Source organism: Tachyglossus aculeatus, chromosome Y4 (assembly GCF_015852505.1).
Source record: "Tachyglossus aculeatus isolate mTacAcu1 chromosome Y4, mTacAcu1.pri, whole genome shotgun sequence".
Taxonomy (NCBI): Eukaryota; Metazoa; Chordata; class Mammalia; order Monotremata; family Tachyglossidae; genus Tachyglossus; species Tachyglossus aculeatus.
The window spans coordinates 2,011,854-2,034,705 of NC_052096.1; the positions used below are offsets into that span (position 1 = coordinate 2,011,854).

The window sequence follows — 22,852 nt, forward strand, 5'->3', positions numbered from 1 at the left end:
CGGCCAATAGCAGAGGCGGAGGCGGGGGTGCCGACCAATGGCGACGCGGGTGACCCTGGCAGCGCCGCCGGCCGCGGGCGCCAGGGGGCGGTGCTACACCCCTCGGAGCCTCGCGTTTAAAGGGCCAGCAGCACGTCCTCGCTGCCCACGTGACTCTTTCCTCAATCCACGGTGTGTTGATTGAGTGCCCAGCACTGTACCAAGCCTTTGGGAGAGTTGTATTATTATATTAATAATATTAGTAATATATAATATTGGTGGTATTATGGTAACATTATTATTAATCATAGTAATAATGGTGGTATTTGTTAAGCGCTATGTGCCATTCATTCATTCATTCAATCGTATTTATTGAGCGCTTACTGTGTGCAGAGCACTGTACTAAGCGCTTGGGAAGTCCAAGTTGGGAACATACAGGGACGGTCCCTACCCAACATTGGGCTCACAGTCTACAAGGCACCGTACTAAGCGCTGGGGTGGATACAAGCAAATCAGGTTGGACGCAGTCTCAACCCCCATTTTACAGTTGAGGTAACTGAGGCACGGGGAGGTTAAGTGTATTGCCCAAGGCCACACAGCAGACAAGCGGTGGAGTCGGGATTAGAACCCGTGACCTTCAGACTCCCAGGCCCGAGATTTGGGTAGATGCCTTCCCTGCCCACTACAAGTTTACAGGTTAGAGGGGGAGATGGACATCAATAACAGCATTTGTTATTATTATTATTATTATTAATAATAGCATTTGTTAAGCACTTCCTATGTGCCAGGCACTGTTCTAACCACTGGGGTAGATACAAGTGAATCTGGTTGAACACAGTCCCTGTCCTACATGGGGCTCCCGGTCTTAATCCCCATTTTACAGATGAGGTAACTGAGGCACGGAGAAGTTACTCGCCCGGGGTCACACAGCAGACAAGAAGTGGAGGCAGGATTAGAACTCATGACTTTCTAACTCCCAAGCCCGTCCTCTATCCACTCCGCCATGCTGCTTCTACGGGATGAGTGCTCTACTAAGCGCTGGGGTAGGTATTCAGGGTGGACCAGGTCCCAGTAATCCCCATTTTACAGCTGAGGAAATTGAGGGCCAGAGAATAATAATAATTATAATAATGATGGCATTTATTAAGTGCCTACTATGTGCAAAGCACTGTTCTAAATGCTGGGGAGGATACAAGGTGATCAGGGTATCCCACAGGGGGCTCACAGTCTTAATCCTCACTTTACAGATGAGGTAACTGAGGCACGGAGAAGTGCCTCCTCTCCCCCTCCTCCCCATCCCCCTGGCCTTACCTCCTTCCCCTCCCCACACCACCTGTATATATGTTTGTTACTCTATTTTATTTGTACATATTTATTGTATTTATTTTATTTTGTTAATATGTTTTGTCTTGTTGTCTGTCTCCCCCTTCTAGCCTGTGAGCCCACTGTTGGGTAGGGACCGTCTCTAGATGTTGCCAACTTGGACTTCCCAAGCGCTTAGTCCAGTGCTCTGCACACAGTAAGCGCTCAATAAATACGATTGAATGAATGAATGAAGTGACTTGCCCGAGGTCACACTGCTGAGGGAGTGGCAGGGCTGGGACTGGAACCCAGTGAGTGGGCTCTCCCAAGTGTTTAGTACAGCGCTCTGCGCGCAGTAAGCATTGACATTAACTTTTAGACTGTGAGCCCACTGTTGGGTAGGGACTGTCTCTATATGTTGCCAATTTGTACTTCCCAAGCGCTTAGTACAGTGCTCTGCGCATAGTAAGCGCTCAATAAATACGATTGATGATGATGATGACGACTGTCTCTATATGTTGCCAATTTGTACTTCCCAAGCGCTTAGTACAGTGCTCTGCACATAGTAAGCGCTCAGTAAATACGATTGATGATGATTAACGCTCGACTCCCCCTCTAGAATGTAAGTTTGTTGTGGGCACGGACTGTGTCTATTACGTCGTTGTGCTGGCCTCTCCCAAACGCTTAGTCCAGTGCTCTAGACTGTGAGCCCGCTGTTAATAATAATAATAATAATAATGATGGCATTTATTAAGCGCTTACTATGTGCAAAGCACTGTTCTAAGCGCTGGGGTGGCTACAGGGTGATCAGGTTGTCCCACGTGGGGCTCACAGTCTTCACCCCCATTTTACAGATGAGGTAACTGAGGCACAGAGAAGTGAAGTGACTTGCCCAAAGTCACACAGCTGACAACTGGTGGAGCCGGGATTGGTGGATGCTGGGTAGGGACCGTCTCTATGTGTTGCCGACTTGTACTTCCCAGGCGCTTAGTCCAGTGCTCTGCACACAGTAAGCGCTCAGTAAATACGAATGATTGCTCCGCAGGTGGTAAGCGACCCAGGACACGCTCCAAGTCGGCTCTTTCCGCTTGGTCCACGGTAAATCATCATCAATCGTATTTATTGAGCGCTTACTATGTGCAGAGCACTGTACTAAGCGCTTGGGAAGTACAAATTGGCAACATCTAGAGACAGTCCCTACCCAACAGTGGGCTCACAGTCTAGAAGGGGGAGACAGAGAACAAAACCAAACATACTAACAAAATAAAATAAATAGAATAGATATGTACAAATAAATTAGATAAATAAATAAATAGAGTAAAAAAATATGTACAAACATATATACAGGTGCTGTGGGGAAGGGAGGGAGGTAAGATGGGGGGGATGGAGAGGGGGACGAGGGGGAGAGGAAGGAAGGGGCTCAGTCAATACGATCGGACGGACGGACGAGGGGCCTTTAATCAGGTGAACATTTTGCGGAGCCCCCGGGCCAGCTCGGCGTCCCGCTCCCGCCCCTTTGCCACCACGTTCGCCAGCGCCTCCCGGGCCGCCCGGTTGGCCGGCTCGGCCTCCAGGACCCTCCGCAGGTCGGCGGCCGCCTCCCCCAGCTCCCCCAGGGCCGCCCGGGCCACCCCCCGCCGGTACAGGGCCTTGAGGTGGCCCGGCTCCCGCTCCAGGGCCCTCTCGCAGCTCCGCTGCGCCAGCCGGGGCTGCCCCAGGTGCAGCTGGCAGGCCGCCAGGTTGGCATGGAGGGCCGCGCGTTCGGGGGGGCCCGGCGGGGCGAGGGTCAGCAGCAACCGCAAGGCCCGGCCGTAGCAGCGGGCCGCCCCCCGGACGTCCCCGGCCCGGAAGAGCTCCGTGCCCAGGGCCCTCTCCTCCTGGGCCAGAGCCTCCTTCTCCCCAGGGTGCAGCTCCCACGAGTCCCGGCCCGGGGTGAAAGCCGTCAAGGTGAGGCGGGGCGGGGGCCGGGGGTCCCCGGGGAGCAGCAGCTCCGCCTCCTCCCCCCGCCGCATGCTCTCCAGGCATTTCTCCATCAGCTCACCCCAGGGCTCCCCCCTCCACCGGCCCGCCCCCAGAGTGAGGTCCACCGACTCGCCGGCCGTCCCGGGCCACCCGGGCATCGCTGCCACCGCCACGCGGCACCGGGAGCCGCCCTTGGGTTTGTCTAGGCCCCGGCCCGGGGTCACGATCCGTTTGACGAAGCTGCCGTCCGGGCACTGCCAGAGCGTGGGCCGGGAGGCGGGCCCCGGCCCGCCGTCGGGAGACCCGGGAGGGTCTCCGTCCGTCCCGCGGGCGGTGGCCCGAACGTCCTCCTGAACCCGGCTGGCCACGGCCGGGTCCCCCGCCGACCGCCTGGCCTTCGCAGCCACGGCGACGGAACCCCGTCCTCCGGGATCGGCCATTCCGCGGTTGTCACCGGGCTTCTCCGGCGGCAGCCCGCTCCCCGCCATCTCATCTGCACTCCCTTTCCCTCCCGCCTCGGCTGTGGCCGCTCCTGGCTTCTCCTTCTTCGCGCCGTCCATCCCGGGAGCTCCGGATGGGGTGCGGGCAAGACGAGTCGGCCAGAACCTGGAGAGAATCGAGGAGCGGTGTGGCTTGGTGAAGAGACCTGCGTTGTCGAACCCTGACCCGCTGGGTGGCCTTGGGCAAGTTGCTTCACTTCTCTGTGCCGCAGCTCTCTCACCTCTAAAAACGGGATTCGGGACCTTGGGCAGTGAGCCCCGTGTGGGACCGGGGCTGCCGAAAAACCGGAGAAAACCGATGAGGGCAACTTACCGGAAATTTCGGGAATACGAAGCTGGATCCTCTGCCGCGTTGCACAGTGACCGACCGGGACAGGCAGAGACTAATGTAACGGAGAGCTGTCGGAGGACAGACGGAGTACTGAGCGCTCAAAAGCAATATCATCAAAAATCAAAGAGATTGAGGAGGGTTTCCTGAGGCCTCCCTGACTCGATTGTCTGCCGAGATTGTCTCCAGACAGGAGCTCCGACAGAGTGTAGCCACTCAGATGGATTTCTATTCCCTCCTTGAATGGGGGACAGAAGCTCTATGTGTTTGATCAGGTTTTGCCCCGTATATTTGCCCTATTTATTTCCCTTCTAGACTGTGAGCCCGCTGTTGGGTAGGGACCGTCTCTATACGTTGCCAACTTGGCCTTCCCAAGCGCTTAGTACAGTGCTCTGCACACAATAAGCGCTCAATACGATTGAATGAATGAGGAGCTGCCAGTTCAGTTGTACTCTCCTTTCCCAAGCACGTAATACAGTGCTGTGCACTGTGCTGTGCTATTTATTTATTTTACTTGTACATATCATCATCATCAATCGTATTTAGTGAGCGCTTACTATGTGCAGAGCACTGTACTAAGCGCTTGGGAAGTACAAATTGGCAACATATAGAGACAGTCCCTACCCAACAGTGGGCTCACAGTCTAAAATCACAGTGTACGTATCTATTCTATTTATTTTATTTTGTTAGTATGTTTGGTTTTGTTCTCTGTCTCCCCCTTTTAGACTGTGAGCCCACTGTTGGGTAGGGACTGTCTCTATATGTTGCCAATTTGTACTTCCCAAGCGCTTAGTACAGTGCTCTGCACATAGTAAGCGCTCAATAAATACGATTGATGATGATGATGATGATAGTAAGCACTCAATAAATACCACTGATGATGATGACTCCAGCGCTTAGTACAGTGCCTGACACATAGGAAGGCACTTCTAGACTGTGAGCCCGCTGTTGGGTAGGGACCGTCTCTATATGTTGCCAACTTGGACTTCCCAAGCGCTTAGTCCAGTGCTCTGCACACAGTAAGCGCTCAATAAATACGATTGAATGAATGAATGATGAGCTGCCAGTTCAGTTGTACTCTCCTTTCCCAAGCACGTAATACAGTGCTGTGCACGTAGTAAGCACTCAATAAATACCACTGATGATGATGACCCCAGCGCTTAGTACAGTGCCTGACACATAGGAAGGCACTTCTAGACTGTGAGCCCACTGTTGGGTAGGGACCGTCTCTATATGTTGCCGATATGTACTTCCCAAGCGCTTAGTACAGTGCTCTGCACACAGTAAGCGCTCAATAAATACAATTGAATGAATGAATGAACAATATAGCACATTCATTCCCTACCCACAGTCAGTTTATTGTTGGATTGTACTCTCCCAAGCACTGGGTACAGTGCTCTAAACACCCGAATAGCTCAATAAATGAGAATAAATAATGAGAAGCAGCGTGGCTCAGGGGCAAGAGCCCGGGCTTTGGAGTCAGAGGTCATGGGTTCTAATCCTGACTCCGCCACATGTCTGCTGTGTGACCTTGGGCAAGTCATTTCACTTCTCGTGGCTCACTGGAGACAGCACGGGCTTTGGAGTCAGAGTTCATGGGTTCAAATCCCGGCTCTGCCAACTGTCAGCTGTGTGACTTTGGGCAAATCACTTCACTTCTCTGTGCCTCAGTTACCTCATCTGTAAAATGAGGATTAAAACTGTGAGCCCCACATGGGACAACCTGATCACCTTGTAAACCCCCCCCCCCCCAAGCGCTTAGAACAGTGCTTTGTACATAGTAAGCGCTTAATCAATGCCATCATTATTATTCTCAGAGCTTCAGTTCTCTCATCTGTAAAATGGGGATGAGGACTGTGAGCCCCACGTGGGACAACTTGATCACTTTAGATCCCCCTCCCAGCGCTTGGAACAGTGCTTTGCACATAGTAAGCGCTTAATCAATGCCATCATTATTATTCTCAGAGCCTCAGTTCTCTCATCTGTAAAATGGGGATGAGGGCTGTGAGCCCCACGTGGGACAACTTGATCACTTTAGATCCCCCCGGCGCTTGGAACAGTGCTTTGCACATAGTAAACACTTAATCAATGCCATCATTATTATTCTCAGAGCCTCAGTTCTCTCACCTGTAAAATGGGGATGAGGACTGTGAGCCCCACGTGGGACAACCTGATCACCTTGTAACCTCCCCAGCGCTTAGAACAGTGCTTTGCACATAGTAAGCGCCTAAGACTGAGCCCCCTCCTTCCTCTCCGCTTTACCTCCTTCCCCTCCCCACAGCACCTGTATATATGTCTGTACGTTTTTATTACTCTATCTATTTATTTATTTTACTTGTACATATTTATTCTATTTATTTTATTTTGTTAGTATGTTTGGTTTTGTTCTCTGTCTCCCCCTTCCAGACTGTGTGCCACTTGTTGGGTAGGGACCGTCTCTCCATGTTGCCAACTTGGCCCTCCCAAGCACTTAGTCCAGTGCTCTGCACCCAGTAGGCGCTCAATAAATACGACTGGACGAATGAATTTTACTAAATCAATCAATCAATCGTATTGATTAAATTAACTTGATTAAATACGACTGACTGAATGAACAGAAAGACATAAATTAGAGCGATGTACACAAGGGTCTTAATGATAATGGTTATTATTGACCCTGCCCTTCCCAAAATGGCAGGCTCCATCAGGCCCAGGGCCGGGCGAGGACTACAAGTCCCAGAAGGCTCCGCGGCGACGGGACGCGCGCCCGCTACGGGAGCGCACGAGGGTCAAACAACCCCAACGACCCCCGGTCCCCGGCCCGCCTTGACCCGGCAAACGGCCCGCTTCTTTAGGACCCAGGGCGGAAGCGGGGCGAGCAGCCCCTTTTTTCCGGACTCCCTCGACCCCTCCTCTAACCGGGGGGTCTTACCTGTCGAGAGGGGGGCGAAGGAGAGAAGGAGGACCGAGGGAGGGGGCATCAGAATCCGGAGCCGCCCCCCCATCGCATCCCCGGCATTCACCAATCCGAGCAGGGAACGTCCCTCCCCCCGCCCACTTCCCCGTTACGTCACTTCCTTGGCAACCGGGCGCTCCCCAGGCCCATAGCAACCGGCCTGAGCCCTTGCTTTGATAATAATTCTGGTACTTAATCAATCAGTCGTACTTATAATAATAATAATATGTCATTATTATTGATTATTATAATGATTATGACATTATTATTTATTATTAATGATATTAATATTGATGATATATTATAATAATGTATTATAATATAATATAATGCTATTATTAATATTACTACTACTAATATAATTAACATTGTGCCAAGCACTTGGGCTACGTGCAGGGGAAAGCACGGTCAGATAAATAGAGGCGGTAGCTGGGGTCGGGGTGGAGGCTACCTCTCCTTACAGTGTCTTCCTTTTCCCATTCTTCCCCTCCCTGGGGAAGGGGATACCCCTGGGATGGAAGTCGACTGGAGGATAATCCAGTTTCAACAGAATCCCCCCAAAAAGGAAATCACAACTGTCCAATTTGACTCAAAAGGGGACACATTAAGCGCTTAGTACAGTGCTTTGCACACAGCAAGCGCACAATAAATACGATTGATTGATATATATTACACACACACACACATGATAGCTGACCCCGGCACTGTTCGAGTTTAACTCGCCCATGTCTGCTGTGTGACCGTGGGCAAGTCACATCACTCCTCTGTGCCTCAGTCCCCTCATCGGGAAAAGGGGGATTGAGACTGTGAACCCCACATGGGGCAGGGACTGTGTCTAACTCGATTTGCTTGTACCCACGCCAGCGCTTAGTACAGTGCCTAGCACACAGTAAGCTTAACAAGTACCAGTATGGCTCAGTGGGAAAAGCGCAGGCTTTGGAGGGTGTTCCGCGAATAGTAGGCTCTCAATAAACCTGTCTGTCTACATGTTTTGTTTTGTTGTCTGTCTCCCCCTTCTAGACTGTGAGCCCGTTGTTGGGTAGGGACTGTCTTTACATGTTGCCAACTTGTACTTCCCAAGCGCTTAGTACAGTGCTCTGCGCACAGTAAGCACTCAATAAATACGATTGAATGAATGAATGAGTACCCCAAGTCTGTTCTATTGTCCTCTCTCAAGCGCTTAGTCCAGGGCTTTTTACACACTAAGCACTCAATAAATACTATTGATTGATAGATAGATTGATGCCAACTTGTACTTCCCAAGCGCTTAGTACAGTGCTCGGCACACAGTAAGAGCTCAATAAATACGATTGATTGATTGATTGATTGATTGATTCCCCACTGTTGGGTAGGGACTGTCTCTATATGTTGCCAATTTGTACTTCCCAAGCTCTTAGTACAGTGCTCTGCACATAGTAAGCGCTCAATAAATACGATTGGTGATGATTCCCATGAGGGGTGGGAGGAGAGATGGCCCTCACAGGGCAGGGTGTGGAGCTCCAGTGACATCAAGGAGCGGGGTTCAAGGCAAAGACCTCCCCAGGGGATGGAGTCAAGGTGGAGGGCCTGGCCCTGAGGACGGAGTCCAAAGGTGACACAAAACGGTCTCCAAGGGGGTGAGCTAGAGGAGGGGTCCTTTTCAAGAGGTGATGTTTTCCCGCTCCACCCCCACAACCCAGGATCTCTGCTCCTAGAAGCTCACCTTCAACAATTTTAAATTGGTAGGGCAAGCTCCAGAGTGGGAGAGGCCAGCGGGTGGGCCTCGGTCAGCCCCCAGCCACAGTGGGCAAGCCCTGGCCCATTCCTCTTCCACAGGCCTCTCCGCTGAGCCAGAGGCCTCAGGAAACCCATCCCAACTGGGAATTCCACATTTACAAATACCAGGCTGCAGGCCAGGGAGAGTGTGCCCCCATCCCATGAGCTCCCCAAAGCCCCCACAACCTGAGCCTACCCCCTTCCTCACTCGCCAACCCTGCCCCTCCTCTTCTCCCTAGTAATAAAAACGGTGATGATCATAATGGCATTTGTTAAGTGCTTATCATGGGACAGGGACAGGGACAGGGACTATATCCAATCTGGACACCTGTCCACATGTTTTGTTTTGTTGTCTGTCTCCCCCCTTCTAGACTGTGAGCCCGTTGTTGGGTAGGGACCGTCTCTAGATGTTGGTAACTTGGACTTACCAAGCGCTTAGTACAGTGCTCTGCACACAGTAAGCGCTCAATAAATACGATTGAATGAATGAATGAATATCATGTGTCAAGCACTGTTCTAATTGCTAGAGTAGGTGCCAGTCTATCAGGTTGGACACAGTCCCCATCTCACATGGGACTCACAGTCTGAGTAGGAGGGGGAATGGGTATCGAATCTCCATTTTAAAGTTGAGGAAACTGAGGCACAGAGAAGTTAAGTCACTTGCCCAAGGCCACGCAGCCGACAAGTGGGAGAGACGGATTAGAATCCAGGCCCTCTGGCTCCCAGGCTGGCTCTTTCCACTAGACCACGCTGCTTCCCTCTCCTCCCAGTCCTCTCCCCCTTCCATGACCCTCGCTCTTTCTTTTTGTATAACGCTTTTATTTTTCCAAAATCTTTCCACGTCATTTATCTCGTTTTCTCATAACATCCCCGGGAGGTAGGGAGAGGCGGGCCACGGCATTCCCGTTTTACAGATGAGGAAATCGAGGCCCCCAGAAGTTGCGACCGGCTCCAAGCTCATCCAGCCTGCCAGTTCACCTGACCCCCAGGCCCGGGCTCTTTCCCCGTAGACGACACCGTCTCTCCCAGTTCAAAGGTCCCCTTCTCCCTGTCCCGTGATCTGTTCTCGGGGCCCCCAGCCTCTGCCCCGGCAGGATGGCCCAGTGGCCTCGAGACTTCCCGTGACCTCTGACCTCACCGAGAAGACCCCGGGTGGGTGGGGAAGAGGGGAACGGAGAGATCTCTGGATGAGAGACTTCAGTTCGTCTGTCTGTCCCTGCTGCCTCTGTGTCTTTATGCCCCCCCAACGTCCCCCTACCCTCCATCCATCTCTGTCTCCATCTCCCAGAGCCTGTCTGTCTGCATTCCGGTCCCTCGGCTGCTGTTCTGGGTCTCTGTGAGGAGCAACCCCCGCCCTTGTCCCCCGGAATGGCTGGACAAGGCCGTCGCCTTCGGCCATCATCGCCGGAGCGGCTTTGAAGGGGGGGAAACAATGACAGTCCTTTTAATTTCATCTTGCGCTCGGTCTCTCCCCTGGGCCGGGCCGAAACAGGACGTCGCAAACACAGAGGGGGCAGCGGGGAGGGGTCCGGGGTTAGGAGGGACCCCGAAAGGAGGGGTTGAGGAGTGGGGGGGGGGGGGTCCATCCTGGGTGTGTGGGTCCATCCGCTCGCCCCCTCACCCCAGACCCCATCCTCCACCCTCCTGAAATAAAGTATGTGAGGCTGGGGCTGTGAGCGATTTACAGGGGTGACGCGGGGAGCCGGCCCCTAGTCCTTGGGGGCGGGGGGGACTTGAACCCCCCAAATCTCAGTCTAAACAGAGGGGGGCAGGAACTTGCGGGGAAGAGGAAGGTCTCTCGGGCGGGAGAGCTGTACAGGCCCCAGAGGCCTGGGGAGGGGTTGAGTGGGGGGTCCCCCGCTGGAGTGGCCAGGGCCAAAAGAGCCAGGACTTTAGGGGGGTGGCCCACCCAAGGGCACAGTTGACGACTTGGGGTTGGGGGGAGTGGAAAGGGAGGGGGCAGGCTAGCCCCCTTCTGGAGGGAAAGGCCCAGAAGAGGGAGGTGAGAGGAGGGAGCAGGGCCTGGCTCCTTGGAGGGGCTGGGATTAGGGGTGAGGCGGGGCCTGAAGGCAGCAGGGTGGAGCTTGGCACTGCCACTTTCCCCAGGCTGGTGGGAGAAGGGGCGGAGCCTCGGGCAGAAAGGGGAGGGACCTGGCTCCTCCCGCAGGATAGTGGATGGAGTGGGAGGGGTCCAGGAAGGGGTGGGATTAGGGAGACTGAGGCAGGACCACCGTGGATGAGTGGATGGGCGTGGCTTGGGGAAATGGGGTGTGGCCAGCGACGAAAGGGGTGGGGCCTGGCTCCCTGGGCGGTGGGCGTGTCTTAAGAGAATGGGCGTGGATAGTGTGGAAGGGGCGGGGTCTCCGACAGATGGGCGTGGTTATTAGGGAAAGGGGCGGGGCTTGGCTCTGCCTCATTCATCAGGCTGGAGGGGGTGGGCGGGGCCTGATTTAGGGGCGTGGTCGGCGGGAAAAGGGAGGGGCCTAGACGGAACGGGCGTGGTTGGTGGTGAAAAGGGGCGGGGACTGGCTGCATGGAGCTTTCGGGTGGGCGTGGCTTTGCGGGGAATGGGCGTGGCTAGCGATTGAAGGGGCGGAACCTAGCTTCATGGAGGCGCTGTGGGCGTGGCTTAGGGAGAAAAGGGGCGTGGTTAGCGGTTGGATGGGCGGGGCATGGCTCTCCGGAGGGGTGGTGGGCGTGGCTAAAGAGGATGGGCGTGGTTAGTGAGAAGGGGAGGGGCTTGGCTCTGCCTCCTCCCTCAGGCTGGAGGGGGGAGTGGGCGGGCCCTGGGAAGGACGTGGTCAGCGGGGAAATGGGCGGGGCCTCGACGAAATGGGCGTGGTTGGTGGTGAGAGGGGGCGGAGCCTGGATCCGTGGAGGTCCTGGGTGGGCGTGGTTCCCAGAAAGGGTTGTGGGCGTGGCTTCAGGGGAGTGGGCGTGGCTGGTGTCGAGAGGGCGGGGCCTGACGCCTAGGATGTGAGCGTGGGCGTGGCTTAGGGTGTGGATGGGCGTGGTTAATGATGAGAGGGGCGGGGCCTAGCTTCCTGGAGGAGCTAGTGGGTGTGTGGCTTAAGGACAGGGGTGTGGTCAGCGGTCGGTGGGGAGGAGTCTAGCTCCGTGGAGGTGTGGGCGGGCGTGGCTTAAGTGGGTAGGCGTGGTTAGTGGGGAAAGGGGCGGGGCTTGGCTCTGCCTCCTCCCTCAGGCTGGAGGGGGAGTGGTCAGTGGGGAAGGGGTGGGGCCTCGACGAAATGGGAGTGGCTGGTGATGGGAGGGGCGGGGCCGGGCTCCCTGGAGGCGCGGGTGGGCGTGGCTTAGGGGAAGGGGCGTGGTTAGCGGTGGGAGGGGCGGGGCCTCGGGGCGGGGGGGTCCGGGGGGGGGGTCCGGGGGCGGCCTAGGGCTCCCAGTCGTTGTCATGATGCTGCGCGGCGATGATGATGACCACGGTGAGGATGGTGCAGAGCACCATGGCAGCGATGCCCACGGCCAGGGAGATGAAGGAGAAGTTCCGGGCCTCGCGGGACGCGATCTCGGCCGACACCAGGTCTCCGCGGGCCACCGCCGTCCGCACCTGCACAACAATAATAATAATAATAATGATGGTATTTGTTAAGCGCTTACTATGTGCAAAGCACCGTTCTAAGCGCTGGAGAGGTTACAAGGTGATCAGGTTGTCCCACAGGGGGCTCACAGTTTTCATCCCCATTTTACAGATGAGGTAACTGAGGCACAGAGAAGTTAGGTGACTTGCCCAAAGTCACACAGCCGACAGGTGGTGGAGTCAGGATTTGAACCCATGACCTCTGACACCAAAGCCCAGGCTCTTCCCACTGAGCCATGCTGCTTTGGCGTCCCAACGGGGCCCCAGCGGGGCGGGGGGCGTCAGGGCCCGGATCCCCACGCCCCTCGCCCCTCTCCCGGGACCTCCAAACCCCGTCCACAACCTCTCTTTACCCCCGACTCTCTTCCAAAGCCCTACGGAAAAAAAATCCCACCTCCTCCGGGAGGCCTTCCCGGCTCATCTCCCACCCCCTGGCAGCAAGCAGCGTGGCCTAGTGTCAAGAGCCTGGACTTGGGAGTCAAAGGTCACGGGTTCTAATCCCAACTCTGCCACTTGTCAGCTGTGTGAACTCGGCCAAGTCACCCAACTTCTCTGATGATGCTATTTGTTAAGCGCTTACTATGTGCAAAGCACTGTTCTAAACGCTGGGGGGGGGGGGGGATACGGGGTGATCAGGTTGTCCCACCTGGGGCTCACAGTCTTCAATCCCAATTTCACAGATAAGGGAACTGAGGCACAGAGAAGTGAAGTGACTTGCCCAAAGTCACCCAGCTGACAAGTGGCGGAACTGGGATTAGAACCCATGACCACTGACTCCCAAGCCAGGGCTCTTTCCACTGAGCCACGCTGCTTCTCTGGGCCTCAGTTCCCTCATCTGTAAAATGGGGATGAAGACTGTGAGCCCCACGAGGGACAACCTGATTACCTTGTATCTACCCCAGTGCTTAGAACAGTGTTTGGCACATAGTAAGTGCTTAACAAATACCAACATTATCATTATCATCACCTGTGGGTCTTGAGCCCCACAAGGGATGGGGACTGGTCCCAATTCCCACCTGTGTATTCTTTCCCAACGCTTAGTACACGGTCTGCACACAATAAGTGCTTAAGACCTACCATTGTCACTACTAGGTATTCTCTTAAATCATCCCACTAAGAATTTAGATACCACCACCGCTGCACCTATCTTTAATCTCTGCTGCTTCCCCTTTCCTGAAACTTATCTTGGCGTCCGCCTCCTCCGCTAAACTGTAAGCCCCTTGAGGGCAGGGATCCTGTCCAAACGCTTAGTTTGGCGCTCCGCTGACGGTCAGTTCTCAATCGCTACCGCTGGCTGACTGATTCTTCCTTGGGTCCCACCCGACCGATCGATCGCATTTATTCAGGCCTTACCCTGGATAACCTCAGTGCTCGCTGTACCAAGCGCTTGGGAGAGGACGCTATAACGCTTGAGAAGCAGCGTGGCTCATTGGAAAGAGCCCGGGCTTTGGAGTCCGAGGTCACGGGTTCAAATCCCGGCTCCACCAATTGTCAGCTGGGTGACTTTGGGCAAGTCACAGCTTCTCTGGGCCTCAGCTACCTCATCAGTAAAGTGGGGATTAAGACTGTGAGCCCCAAGTGGGACTTGATCACCTTGTATCCTCCCCAGCGCTTAGAACAGTGCTTTGCACATAGTAAGCGCTTAACAAATGCCATTATTATTATTATTATTATTATTATTATAACAACAGAACGGACCTTGTCCACAACGCGTTTACAGCCCTTCCCGGACCCTGCCCCTTTTCTTCAAGTGCCCTTCCCTCCTTCCACGCGCCCAGACTCAATTCCAGCCCTGCCCCTCCCCGCCGGGGGCCCGGGTCGTCGTCCGACCTGCACGGCCTTGAAGATGGCGATGATGCCGGTGGGCCAGAAGCAGCAGACGGTGGTCAGCACGGCGATGGGCAGGTAGTCGTGGGGCGGGCGGCGGGGCTCCAGCAGGGCCAGGCCGGGGCCCAGCGGGGGAGGAGACAGTGCCCCGGAGGGCACCCCAACCCCTGCTGCCCCCGCCGTCCCTGTGCCCGCATAGGGCTGGGGAGAAGAAACATGCGACCACCTAAGTGACCCTATATAGCCGTAATTAATTTATGTACTCATCTGTCTCCCCCTCTAGACTGTGAGCAGGAATATGTTCGTCTGTGATCATATTGTCCTCTCCCAAGCGCTTAGTTCAGTGCCTGGCGCACAGTTAAGCGCTCAGTAAATACGACTGAATTCATTCGTTCACTCGATCGCATTTCTTGAGCGCTGACTGTGCGCAGAGCAGTGTACTGAGCACTCGGGGAAGTGCACCACAACAATAAACAGTGACATTCCCCACCCACAGTGAGCTAATGGTCCAGAAAAATCATGCCGTTTGTCAAGCGCTTACTATGTGCCAGGCACCGAACAAGGAGCTGGGGGGGATCCAAGCAAATCGAGTTGGACGGAGTCCCTGTCCCACGTGGGGCTCACAGTCCTAATCCCCGTTTCATAGATGAGGGAACTGAGGCCCAGAGAAGTGTCCCCATTTCATAGATGAGGGAACTGAGGCCCAGAGAATGAAGTGATTTACCCAAGGCCACACGGCAGACGAGTGGCGGAGCGGGGATTGGAACCCATGACCAGGGCCCCAGCACTCCCCAAGACACCGCGGTTGCCCGCATAGCCTCTCTAGGGCCCCAACACTCCCCAGTGCCCCCCTCCCACCACCTCTCCGGGGCCTCAGGAGTCCCCAGCCCTTCCCAGTTCCCCCTCAAATCCTCTCCCTCGTTCCCAGTCTCCACCAGTCCCACCCCAGCGCTGCCCATTTTCCACCCAGCCCCTTCTTTCCCCAAGGCACGTCCCGTCCGCCCCCACCGCCACTCCACTCACTGTGCCCACTGGGTAGACAGGCAGGTAGGCGGTGCAGGGCTGCAGCTGGAGCGGGTAGCCGGGGGCCACATACCCGCCCAGGGGCAAGGCCCCGACGGCGCCCGGGTGCGTGGGCACCACGAAGCCCTGAGGTGGCGGGGGGGCCGGGGCGGGAGGGGGTGGGGCTGCAGCAGCGGGGGGCGGAGGGGGCAGCCCCCCCTCAAAGCGGGTCTCCTGCAGGTAAGGGTCCGGGGGCAGGCGAGGCAGGGTGGCACAGCCGGGAGGCGCCCCCGGGGCCGGGGCAGGAGGGGCATGGTGCGGGGGGCGAGGCAGCGTGGCAGAGGAAGCGGGGCCCCTCATGGCGGGGGGCACCGAGGCGGAGGCCAGCCCGCCCCCTCCGAGCCGCGGGAGCGTGGCCGTGCCGGACTGGTGGTAGTGGTGGTGGTGGTGGTGGTGAGAGGCCGGCGTCGAGCCTGCCGCCTGGGGAGCGGGGCCCGGGGTGTCCGCAGGGGGCTGGGGGGCATTGTAAGGGGGAGGGGACGTGTGAGGGACCGAGTCCTGGAGCCCTGTTGGGGGGAGAGACGGAGACAGAGACACAGCCAGAGAAAGAGAGAGACGGATGCAGAGCTAGAGAGACACGGCCCCAGAGACGGACATGAAGCCAGGGAGAGGAGAGATGGTCCAACCGTCCCCCTGCCCCAAAGGAAGCTGGGAGCGGGCCTCGAATCTAGGCCAACCTCCCTGTCCCCTCCGGCCTCTTCTGAGGAGGCTGATTTTTAGGTCACGGTCCTCCTCCTCTTCCTTCCCCTCGCCAGCCCTCCGTCCCTGGGGGCTCATCCCAGCGGCGAACCGCCCTCCAACCGTCCGCCCCCCGCGCCGAAGCCCAAAGCCTCCCGTGTCCACGTCCTCCCGTGTGCTAGCACGCGAGTGCGCACATCTGCTTCAGCACGGTTGTCCCCTCGCCCACGTATTGGCTTGCGGGTGCCCCAGGGTCTGCATGAGTGAAGGTTTCTGGCCGTGAGCCCGTTGTCGGGTAGGGACCGTCTCTATACGTTGCCGACTGGTACTTCCCAGGGGCTTAGTCCAGTGCTCTGCACACAGTAAGCGCTCAATAAATACGATTGAATGAAGGAATTGAATTAGGGTTAGTGTTGGCAGGTGGCCATGTGCCACCCCGTCGGCTCCTTCATGGGTCCCCGGGGGGCTGGAGATGCCCGTGCCTCCGGGGGGTGGGGGTCCCTGGGGTAGTCATTAATGGTATTTTGTTAAACGCAGACGATGTGCCAGCACTGTACGAAGTTAGATAGTAGCGAATCAGGTTGGACACAGTCTATGTCCCACATGGGGCTCACAGTCTTAATCCCCATTTGATAGATGAGGGGAATGGAGGCCCAGAGAAATGAAGCGATTTGCCCAGGGTCACACAGCAGACACGTGGCGGAGCCGGGATTAGAACTCAAGTCCTTCTGACTCCTAGGCCTCCCGAGGTTCATCCCCTCAGCCACGCTGGTCTGCCTGGAATGAAGTGGAGAGCGCATTTTCGCCCACCCTCCTCCTCTAAATCGCCATGACCTCATGTTTCCCTGGTGAGTTTCTTCCTGCGTGGGAAGCTCTGTCCATCTGTCACCTGCGGCTGGCGGGGCAGATCCCTGTGTCGGTCCGTGTTATCGCATGTGCCATCCGTGTGGAGCGTGGGTCAGTGTACAGTGCCCCCTCCTCCCACAGGGAAATTGGGTGTCGGGGTCAGAGGGAAGGGGAGAGCAGGTAAGGGAGGAGAGCAGGGACAGAGGAAAGTGTCGGGAATCATCATAATAATCGTAATGGTGGTAATAATAATAATAATAATGCTGTTTGGGGAAATGAGAAGGAGGAAGGGGAGAGGAAGAGGGAGAAGAGGAAGAGTGGGAGGAAGAGGGAGAGGAGGAGGAGGAAGGCAGGGAGGAGAGGAAGAGTGGGAGGAAGAGGAGGAAAAGGGGAGGAGGAGGGAAAGGGGGGAGGAGGAAGAGGAGAGAATGGAGCTGATGAGAAGGCTAAGAGGAAGAGACAGGGATTCAGGGCAGGAGGAGAGGGGGCGGCTGAGGGAATGGGAAAGCCAAACGAGGGGTCCAGGGGAATGGAGACAGGTTCATTCATTCATTCAATCGTATTTATTGAGCGCTTACTGTGTGCAAAGCACTGGGAAGTACAAGTCGGCAACATATACAGACGGTCCCTACCCAACAACGGGCATTGGGGAAAGCATGGACACGAGGATGGGGGAGCAAGGGGGATGGGGGAGGTGGGGGGGGATAGGGGAGCAGGGAGAGAGGCCGGAGAGGAGGCCGAGCGGGAAGTGGCAGGGGGCTGGGGGGGTGTCCCAGAGTTGGGGCAGGGGAGTAGGGTGGGAGACAGGAAGCAGGAGGAGTTGAGGGAGAGGTGGGGGGGGACGGGGGGGGTGTCCGGTGTTACCTGACTTCTCTGCTGACATGGCTGCGGACCCGGGAGGTCTAAGGCCGAGGTCGTGGGGGGCTCCCCCGCGGCTGGCGGAGGTGGAGAGCCAAGGCCGCAGGCCCTGAGCACAGCCGGGATGGAGAGGTGATGATGATGGAGAGATGATGGAGAGAGAGTGAGAGAGGAGAAGAGAGGAGGAAGGGATGGATGGGGGGGAAGGAGGCGGGGAGAAGCAGAAAGAGAGAGAGGTGAGTGTGCCGGAGAGACCCTTAAAGGGACAGAGAGGTGAATAGCCCCCCCGCTTCAAAACACACACCCCCAAACTCTATCTCCCTTCCCCAGGCCCCAGCGGGGACCCAGGCATCCTGACTCCTGGCTCCTGTTCCTCTGGGGTTGCCATGGCAACAGGGAGGAAAGAACCAGAACAAGAGAGAGGAGGAGGGGCCTCTCGCGGACACCCCCCACCCCCAACCCGTTCAGCCTCCCAAAATAATCCGCTGGAGACGTGAAAGGGGGGCAGGGATGGGGGGCGGGGAGGAAGAAGGCCCCAGGACCCTATTCCTACCCCCCTCCAGGGTCTTGGGGAGAGGACTGCAGGCAGAACCCAGGGGTCCGGGCCCCTCGCCCCGTCCCGGCTTCTCTCGGGGGTACGCGCCCCCCGTCCATCCCCAGATGATTCCACAATGCGCCCTCCAAGTCACGGGAGGCTGGAATGTTGCCAATTTGTACTTCCCAAGCGCTCAGTACAGTGCTCTGCACATAGTAAGTGCTCAATAAATACGATTGATGATGATGATGATGGAAAGGTGGCTGGTCAGAGCCGGGGCCTCGACCTGAAGGTCCACCGTAAGACCGGTCTGGAGCACCAGGCCACCAGGCCACCAGCCTCGAGACCGCTCGCCACCTCTATGAGCCCCAACCGAGGAAGCCATGCGTAGGCCTCTCCGCTCCCTCAACCAATCAATCAATCAGGGGTATTTATTGAGCCCTTACTGGGTGCGAAGTACGGGACTAAAATAATAATGATGGCATTTGTTAAGCGCTTACTACCTGCCAGGCACTGTACTAAGCACTAGGGTGGATAGAAGCAAATCGGGTTGGACACAGTCCCTGTCCCACGTGGGGCTCACAGTTTCAATCCCCATTTTCCTCATGACGTAACTGAGGCCCAGAGAAGTGAAATGACTTGTCCAGGGTCACGCAGCAGACAAGTGGTGGAGCAGGGACTAGAACCCACGACCTTCTGACTCCCGGGCCTGGGTTCTATCCATTATACTGCTGAGCTCATAATATGTGCGGAGCACTGAACTAAAACCTTGGGAGGGTACAATCTGACAGAAGTGGCTGCCACATTCCCTGTATCCCCTTCTAGACTGTAAGCTGGTTGCAGGCAGGGAATGTGTCTGTTTATCGTCATTCTGGACTCTCCCAAGCGCTTAGTACAGTGCTCTGCACACAGTAAGCGCTCATTAAATACGACTGACTGACTGTATTTCCCACTGACTCAATTACCAGCAGGACTAGGGAGGGAGCAGGCAGGAAGCGGGCAGTGCCGAAACGCGGGAACTGGCAGCGTGGCTCAGTGGAAAGATCGTGGGCTTTGGAGTCAGAGGTCATGGGTTCAAATCCCGGCTCCGCCAACTGTCAGCTGTGTGACTTTGGGCAACTCACTTCACTTCCCTGGGCCTCAGTGACCTCATCTGTAAAATGGGGATTAAAACTGTGAGCCCCCCTGTGGGACAACCTGATCACCTTGTAACCTCCCCAGCGCTTAGAACAGTGCTTTGCATATAGTAAGCGCTTAACAAATACCATCATCATTATTATTATTATTACCTGAAGACTCTTGAAGTCACGGAAACTCCCGTCAATGTTCAAAGCCACACGTGCGCTCGAAAGCATCGGCAGGCGCAGGTGCCGGAAAACGTTCTCTAGCTCGGCAATAGCGTCTTTGCCAAAACGTGTGGGGAAAATACTCATCATCATCATCATCATCAATCGTATTTATTGAGCGTTTACTGTGTGCAGAGCACTGTACTAAGCGCTTGGGAAGTACAAATTGGCAACATATAGAGACAGTCCCTACCCAACAGTGGGCTCACTGTCTAAAAGGGGGAGACAAAACCAAACATACTAACAAAATAAATAGAATAGATATGTACAAGTAAAATAAATAAATAGAGTAATAAATATGTACAAACATATATACATATACACAGGTGCTGTGGGGAAGGGAAGGAGGTAAGATGGGGGGATGGAGAGGGGGATGAGGGGGAGAGGAAGGAAGGGGCTCAGTGTGGGAAGGCCTCCTGGAGGAGGTGAGCTCTCAGTAGGGCCTTGAAGGGAGGAAGAGAGCTAGCTTGGCGGGTGGGCAGAGGGAGGGCATTCCAATCAATCAATCAATCAATCAATCAATCGTATTTATTGAGCACTTACTATGTGCAGAGCACTGTACTAAGCGCTTGGGAAGTACAAATTGGCAACATCTAGAGACAGTCCCTACCCAACAGTGGGCTCACTGTCTAAAAGGGGGAGACAGAGAATAAAAACCAAACATACTAACAAAATAAAATAAATAGGATAGATATGTACAAGTAAAATAAATAAATAAATAAATAGAGTAATAAATATGTACAAGCATATATACATATATACAGGTGCTGTGGGGAAGGGAAGGAGGTAAGATGGGGGGATGGAGGGGGGACGAGGGGGAGAGGAAGGAAGGGGCTCAGTGTGGGAAGGCCTCCTGGAGGAGGTGAGCTCTCAGCAGGGCCTTGAAGGGAGGAAGAGAGCTAGCTTGGCGGATGGGCAGAGGGAGGCCATTCCAGGCCCGGGGGATGACGTGGGCCGGGGGTCGATGGTGGGACAGGCGAGAGCGAGGTACGGTGAGGAGATTAGCGGTGGAGGAGCGGAGGGTGCGGGCTGGGCTGGAGAAGGAGAGAAGGGAGGGTGTCAGGAGTGGGATGTGCCTTCCAAAAGATGCCACACTCATCGTGGCAGAAGCGGCTACCCTTTTCTGGGGGTCTTGGCCAAAATATCTGCTTGGAAAAATTGGGGCAGACTGGATTGAAGGCCAGGCCGTTGGGGGAAACTGTCCCACGTCCTCCCTCCACCTGGGCAGATGGAAACAGGTGCGTCCGAGTTACTTGTTGGTCCCCTCCCCAGGCCGCCCCGTGGTAGCAGCTCTTGGACTCTCACTTGCCGGGAAGCAGGGAGAGGTGGATGTGGGACGCCTTGTGATCCTGCTGCTGTTTGAGGTAGGGGACGGAGGCCAGGGATCAGAGACTTGGGAAACTCCGCTCCCCCTTGTGCTCACCTTCTTACTGCACCTCCGCGTTGCCTATCTTTGGACGGGCTTCGGAGTCGGAGGTCATGGGTTCGAATCCCGGCTCCGCCGCATATCTGCTGTGTGACCTCGGGCAAGTCACTTAACTTCCCTGTCCCTTGTTCCCTCATCTGTAAAATGGGGATGAAGACTGTGAGCCTCTCGTGGGACAACCTGATCACCTTGTATCCCCCCCAGCGCTTAGAACAGTGCTTTGCACGTAGTAAGCGCTTAATAAATGCCATCATTATTATTATTATTATTCTCTGAGCCTCAATCAATCAATCAATCAATCAATCATATTTATTGAGCGCTTACAGTGTGCAGAGAGCACTGTACTGAGCGCTTGGGAAGTACAAGCTGGCGACATATAGAAACAGTCCCTACCCAACAGTGGGCTCACAATCTAGAAGGGGGAGACCAGTCTAGAAGGGGGAGACTGCCTCAGTTCCCTCATCCGTAAAATGGGGATGAAGACTGTGAGCCCCTCATGGGACAACCTGACCACCTTGTATCCCCCCCCAATGCTTAGAATAGTGCTTTGTACATAGTGAGCGCTTAACAAATGCCGTCATTATTATTTATTATTATCTCACCACCAACCCCTTGCCACATCCTGCCTCTGGCCTGTAACACCCTTCCCCTCCTCATATCTGACGAACAATGACTCTCCCCACCTTCAAAACTTTTGGAAGGCACATCTCTTCTACTATGCTTAATACAGTGCTCTGCACACAGTAAGCGCTCAATAAATCCGCTTGAATGAATGAATGAACGTGAGCCCCAAGCAGGACAGGGGCTGGGTCTGATCCGATATTCTATTTATTTTATTTGGTTTATATGTTTTGTTTTGTCGTCTGCCTCCCCCTTCTAGACAGTGAGCCTGCTGTTGGGTGGGGACCGTCTCTATGTGTTGCCAACTTGTACTTCCCAAGCGCTTAGTACAGTGCTCTGCGCACAGTAAGCGCTCAATAAATACGATTGAATGAATGAATGAATGACTAAGCCCTCCTTTCCTCTTCTCCCACTCCCTTTTGCTTCGCCCTGACTTACTTCCTATATTTATCACTCGTCCATATTTACTATTCTATTTATTTTGTTAATGATGTGCATCTAGCTTTACTTCTATTTCTTCTGATGACTTGACAACCGTCCACGTGTTTTGTTTTGTTTTCGGTCTCCCCCTTCTAGACTGTGAGCCCGTTGGTGGGTAGGGACCGTCTCTACATGTTGCCGACTTGGACTTCCCAAGCGCTTAGTACAGTGCTCTGCACACAGTAAGCGCTCAATAAATACGATTGAATGAATGGAGAAGCTCTCTTCCTCCCTTCAAGGCCCTGCTGAGAGCTCACCTCCTCCAGGAGGCCTTCCCACACTGAGCCCCTTCCTTCTTCTCCCCCTCGTCCCCCCTCCATCCCCCCCATCTTACCTCCTTCCCTTCCCCACAGCACCTGTATATATGTTTGTACATATTGATTACTCTATTTATTTATTTATTTTATTTGTACATATCTATTCTATTTATTTTATTTTGTTAGTATCTTTGGTTTTGTTCTCTGTCTCCCCCTTTTAGACTGTGAGCCCACTGTTGGGTAGGGACTGTCTCTATATGTTGCCAATTTGTACTTCCCAAGCGCTTAGTACAGTGCTCTGCACATAGTAAGCGCTCAATAAATACGATTGATGATGATGATGATGATGAGAAGCAGCGTGACATGGTGGCTAGAGCCTGAGCCTGGGAGTCAGCAAGTCATGGGTTCTAATCCAGGCTCCACCACTTGTCTGCTGTGTGACATTGGGCCAGTCACTTATGTATGTACCTATAATTATATTTATTTCTATTGATGCCTGTTTACTTTTTTGATGTGTGTCTCCCCCGCGTCACCCAGACTGTAAACCCGGTTTGGGC

The 22,852-nt window shown here is 54.9% G+C and overlaps 2 protein-coding genes across 2 annotated transcripts; both read right to left on the reverse strand.

Moving 5' to 3' along the window:
• Positions 1-2,722: 2,722 nt before the first annotated feature.
• Positions 2,723-7,059, reverse strand: FKBPL (FKBP prolyl isomerase like). The gene is made up of 3 exons (XM_038768915.1): positions 6,983-7,059; positions 4,057-4,142; positions 2,723-3,849 (listed from the first exon to the last, which is right to left on the reverse strand). Exon 3 carries the CDS (start codon positions 3,801-3,803, stop codon positions 2,742-2,744), a length of 1,062 nt encoding a protein of 353 aa, XP_038624843.1. The 5' UTR covers positions 3,804-3,849; positions 4,057-4,142; positions 6,983-7,059; the 3' UTR covers positions 2,723-2,741.
• A 5,067-nt stretch (positions 7,060-12,126) lies between these two features.
• PRRT1 (proline rich transmembrane protein 1) lies at positions 12,127-17,996 on the reverse strand. Its single transcript, XM_038768852.1, has 4 exons — positions 17,637-17,996; positions 15,210-15,754; positions 14,190-14,387; positions 12,127-12,329 (listed from the first exon to the last, which is right to left on the reverse strand). Exons 1-4 carry the CDS (start codon positions 17,653-17,655, stop codon positions 12,153-12,155), a joined length of 939 nt encoding a protein of 312 aa, XP_038624780.1. The 5' UTR covers positions 17,656-17,996; the 3' UTR covers positions 12,127-12,152.
• Positions 17,997-22,852: the final 4,856 nt, after the last annotated feature.

Excerpts from the sequence above, each read along its gene's own strand:
- FKBPL (XM_038768915.1), bottom strand. The coding sequence starts at position 3,803 with ATGGACGGCGCGAAGAAGGAGAAGCCAGGAGCGGCCACAGCCGAGGCG.
- PRRT1 (XM_038768852.1), bottom strand. Across the intron at positions 14,388-15,209 it reads CTGTCTACCCAGTGGGCACA|CCCTATGCGGGCACAGGGAC; the intron begins GTGAGTGGAGTG and ends TCTTCTCCCCAG. Across the intron at positions 12,330-14,189 it reads CCATCTTCAAGGCCGTGCAG|GTGCGGACGGCGGTGGCCCG; the intron begins GTCGGACGACGA and ends ATTGTTGTGCAG.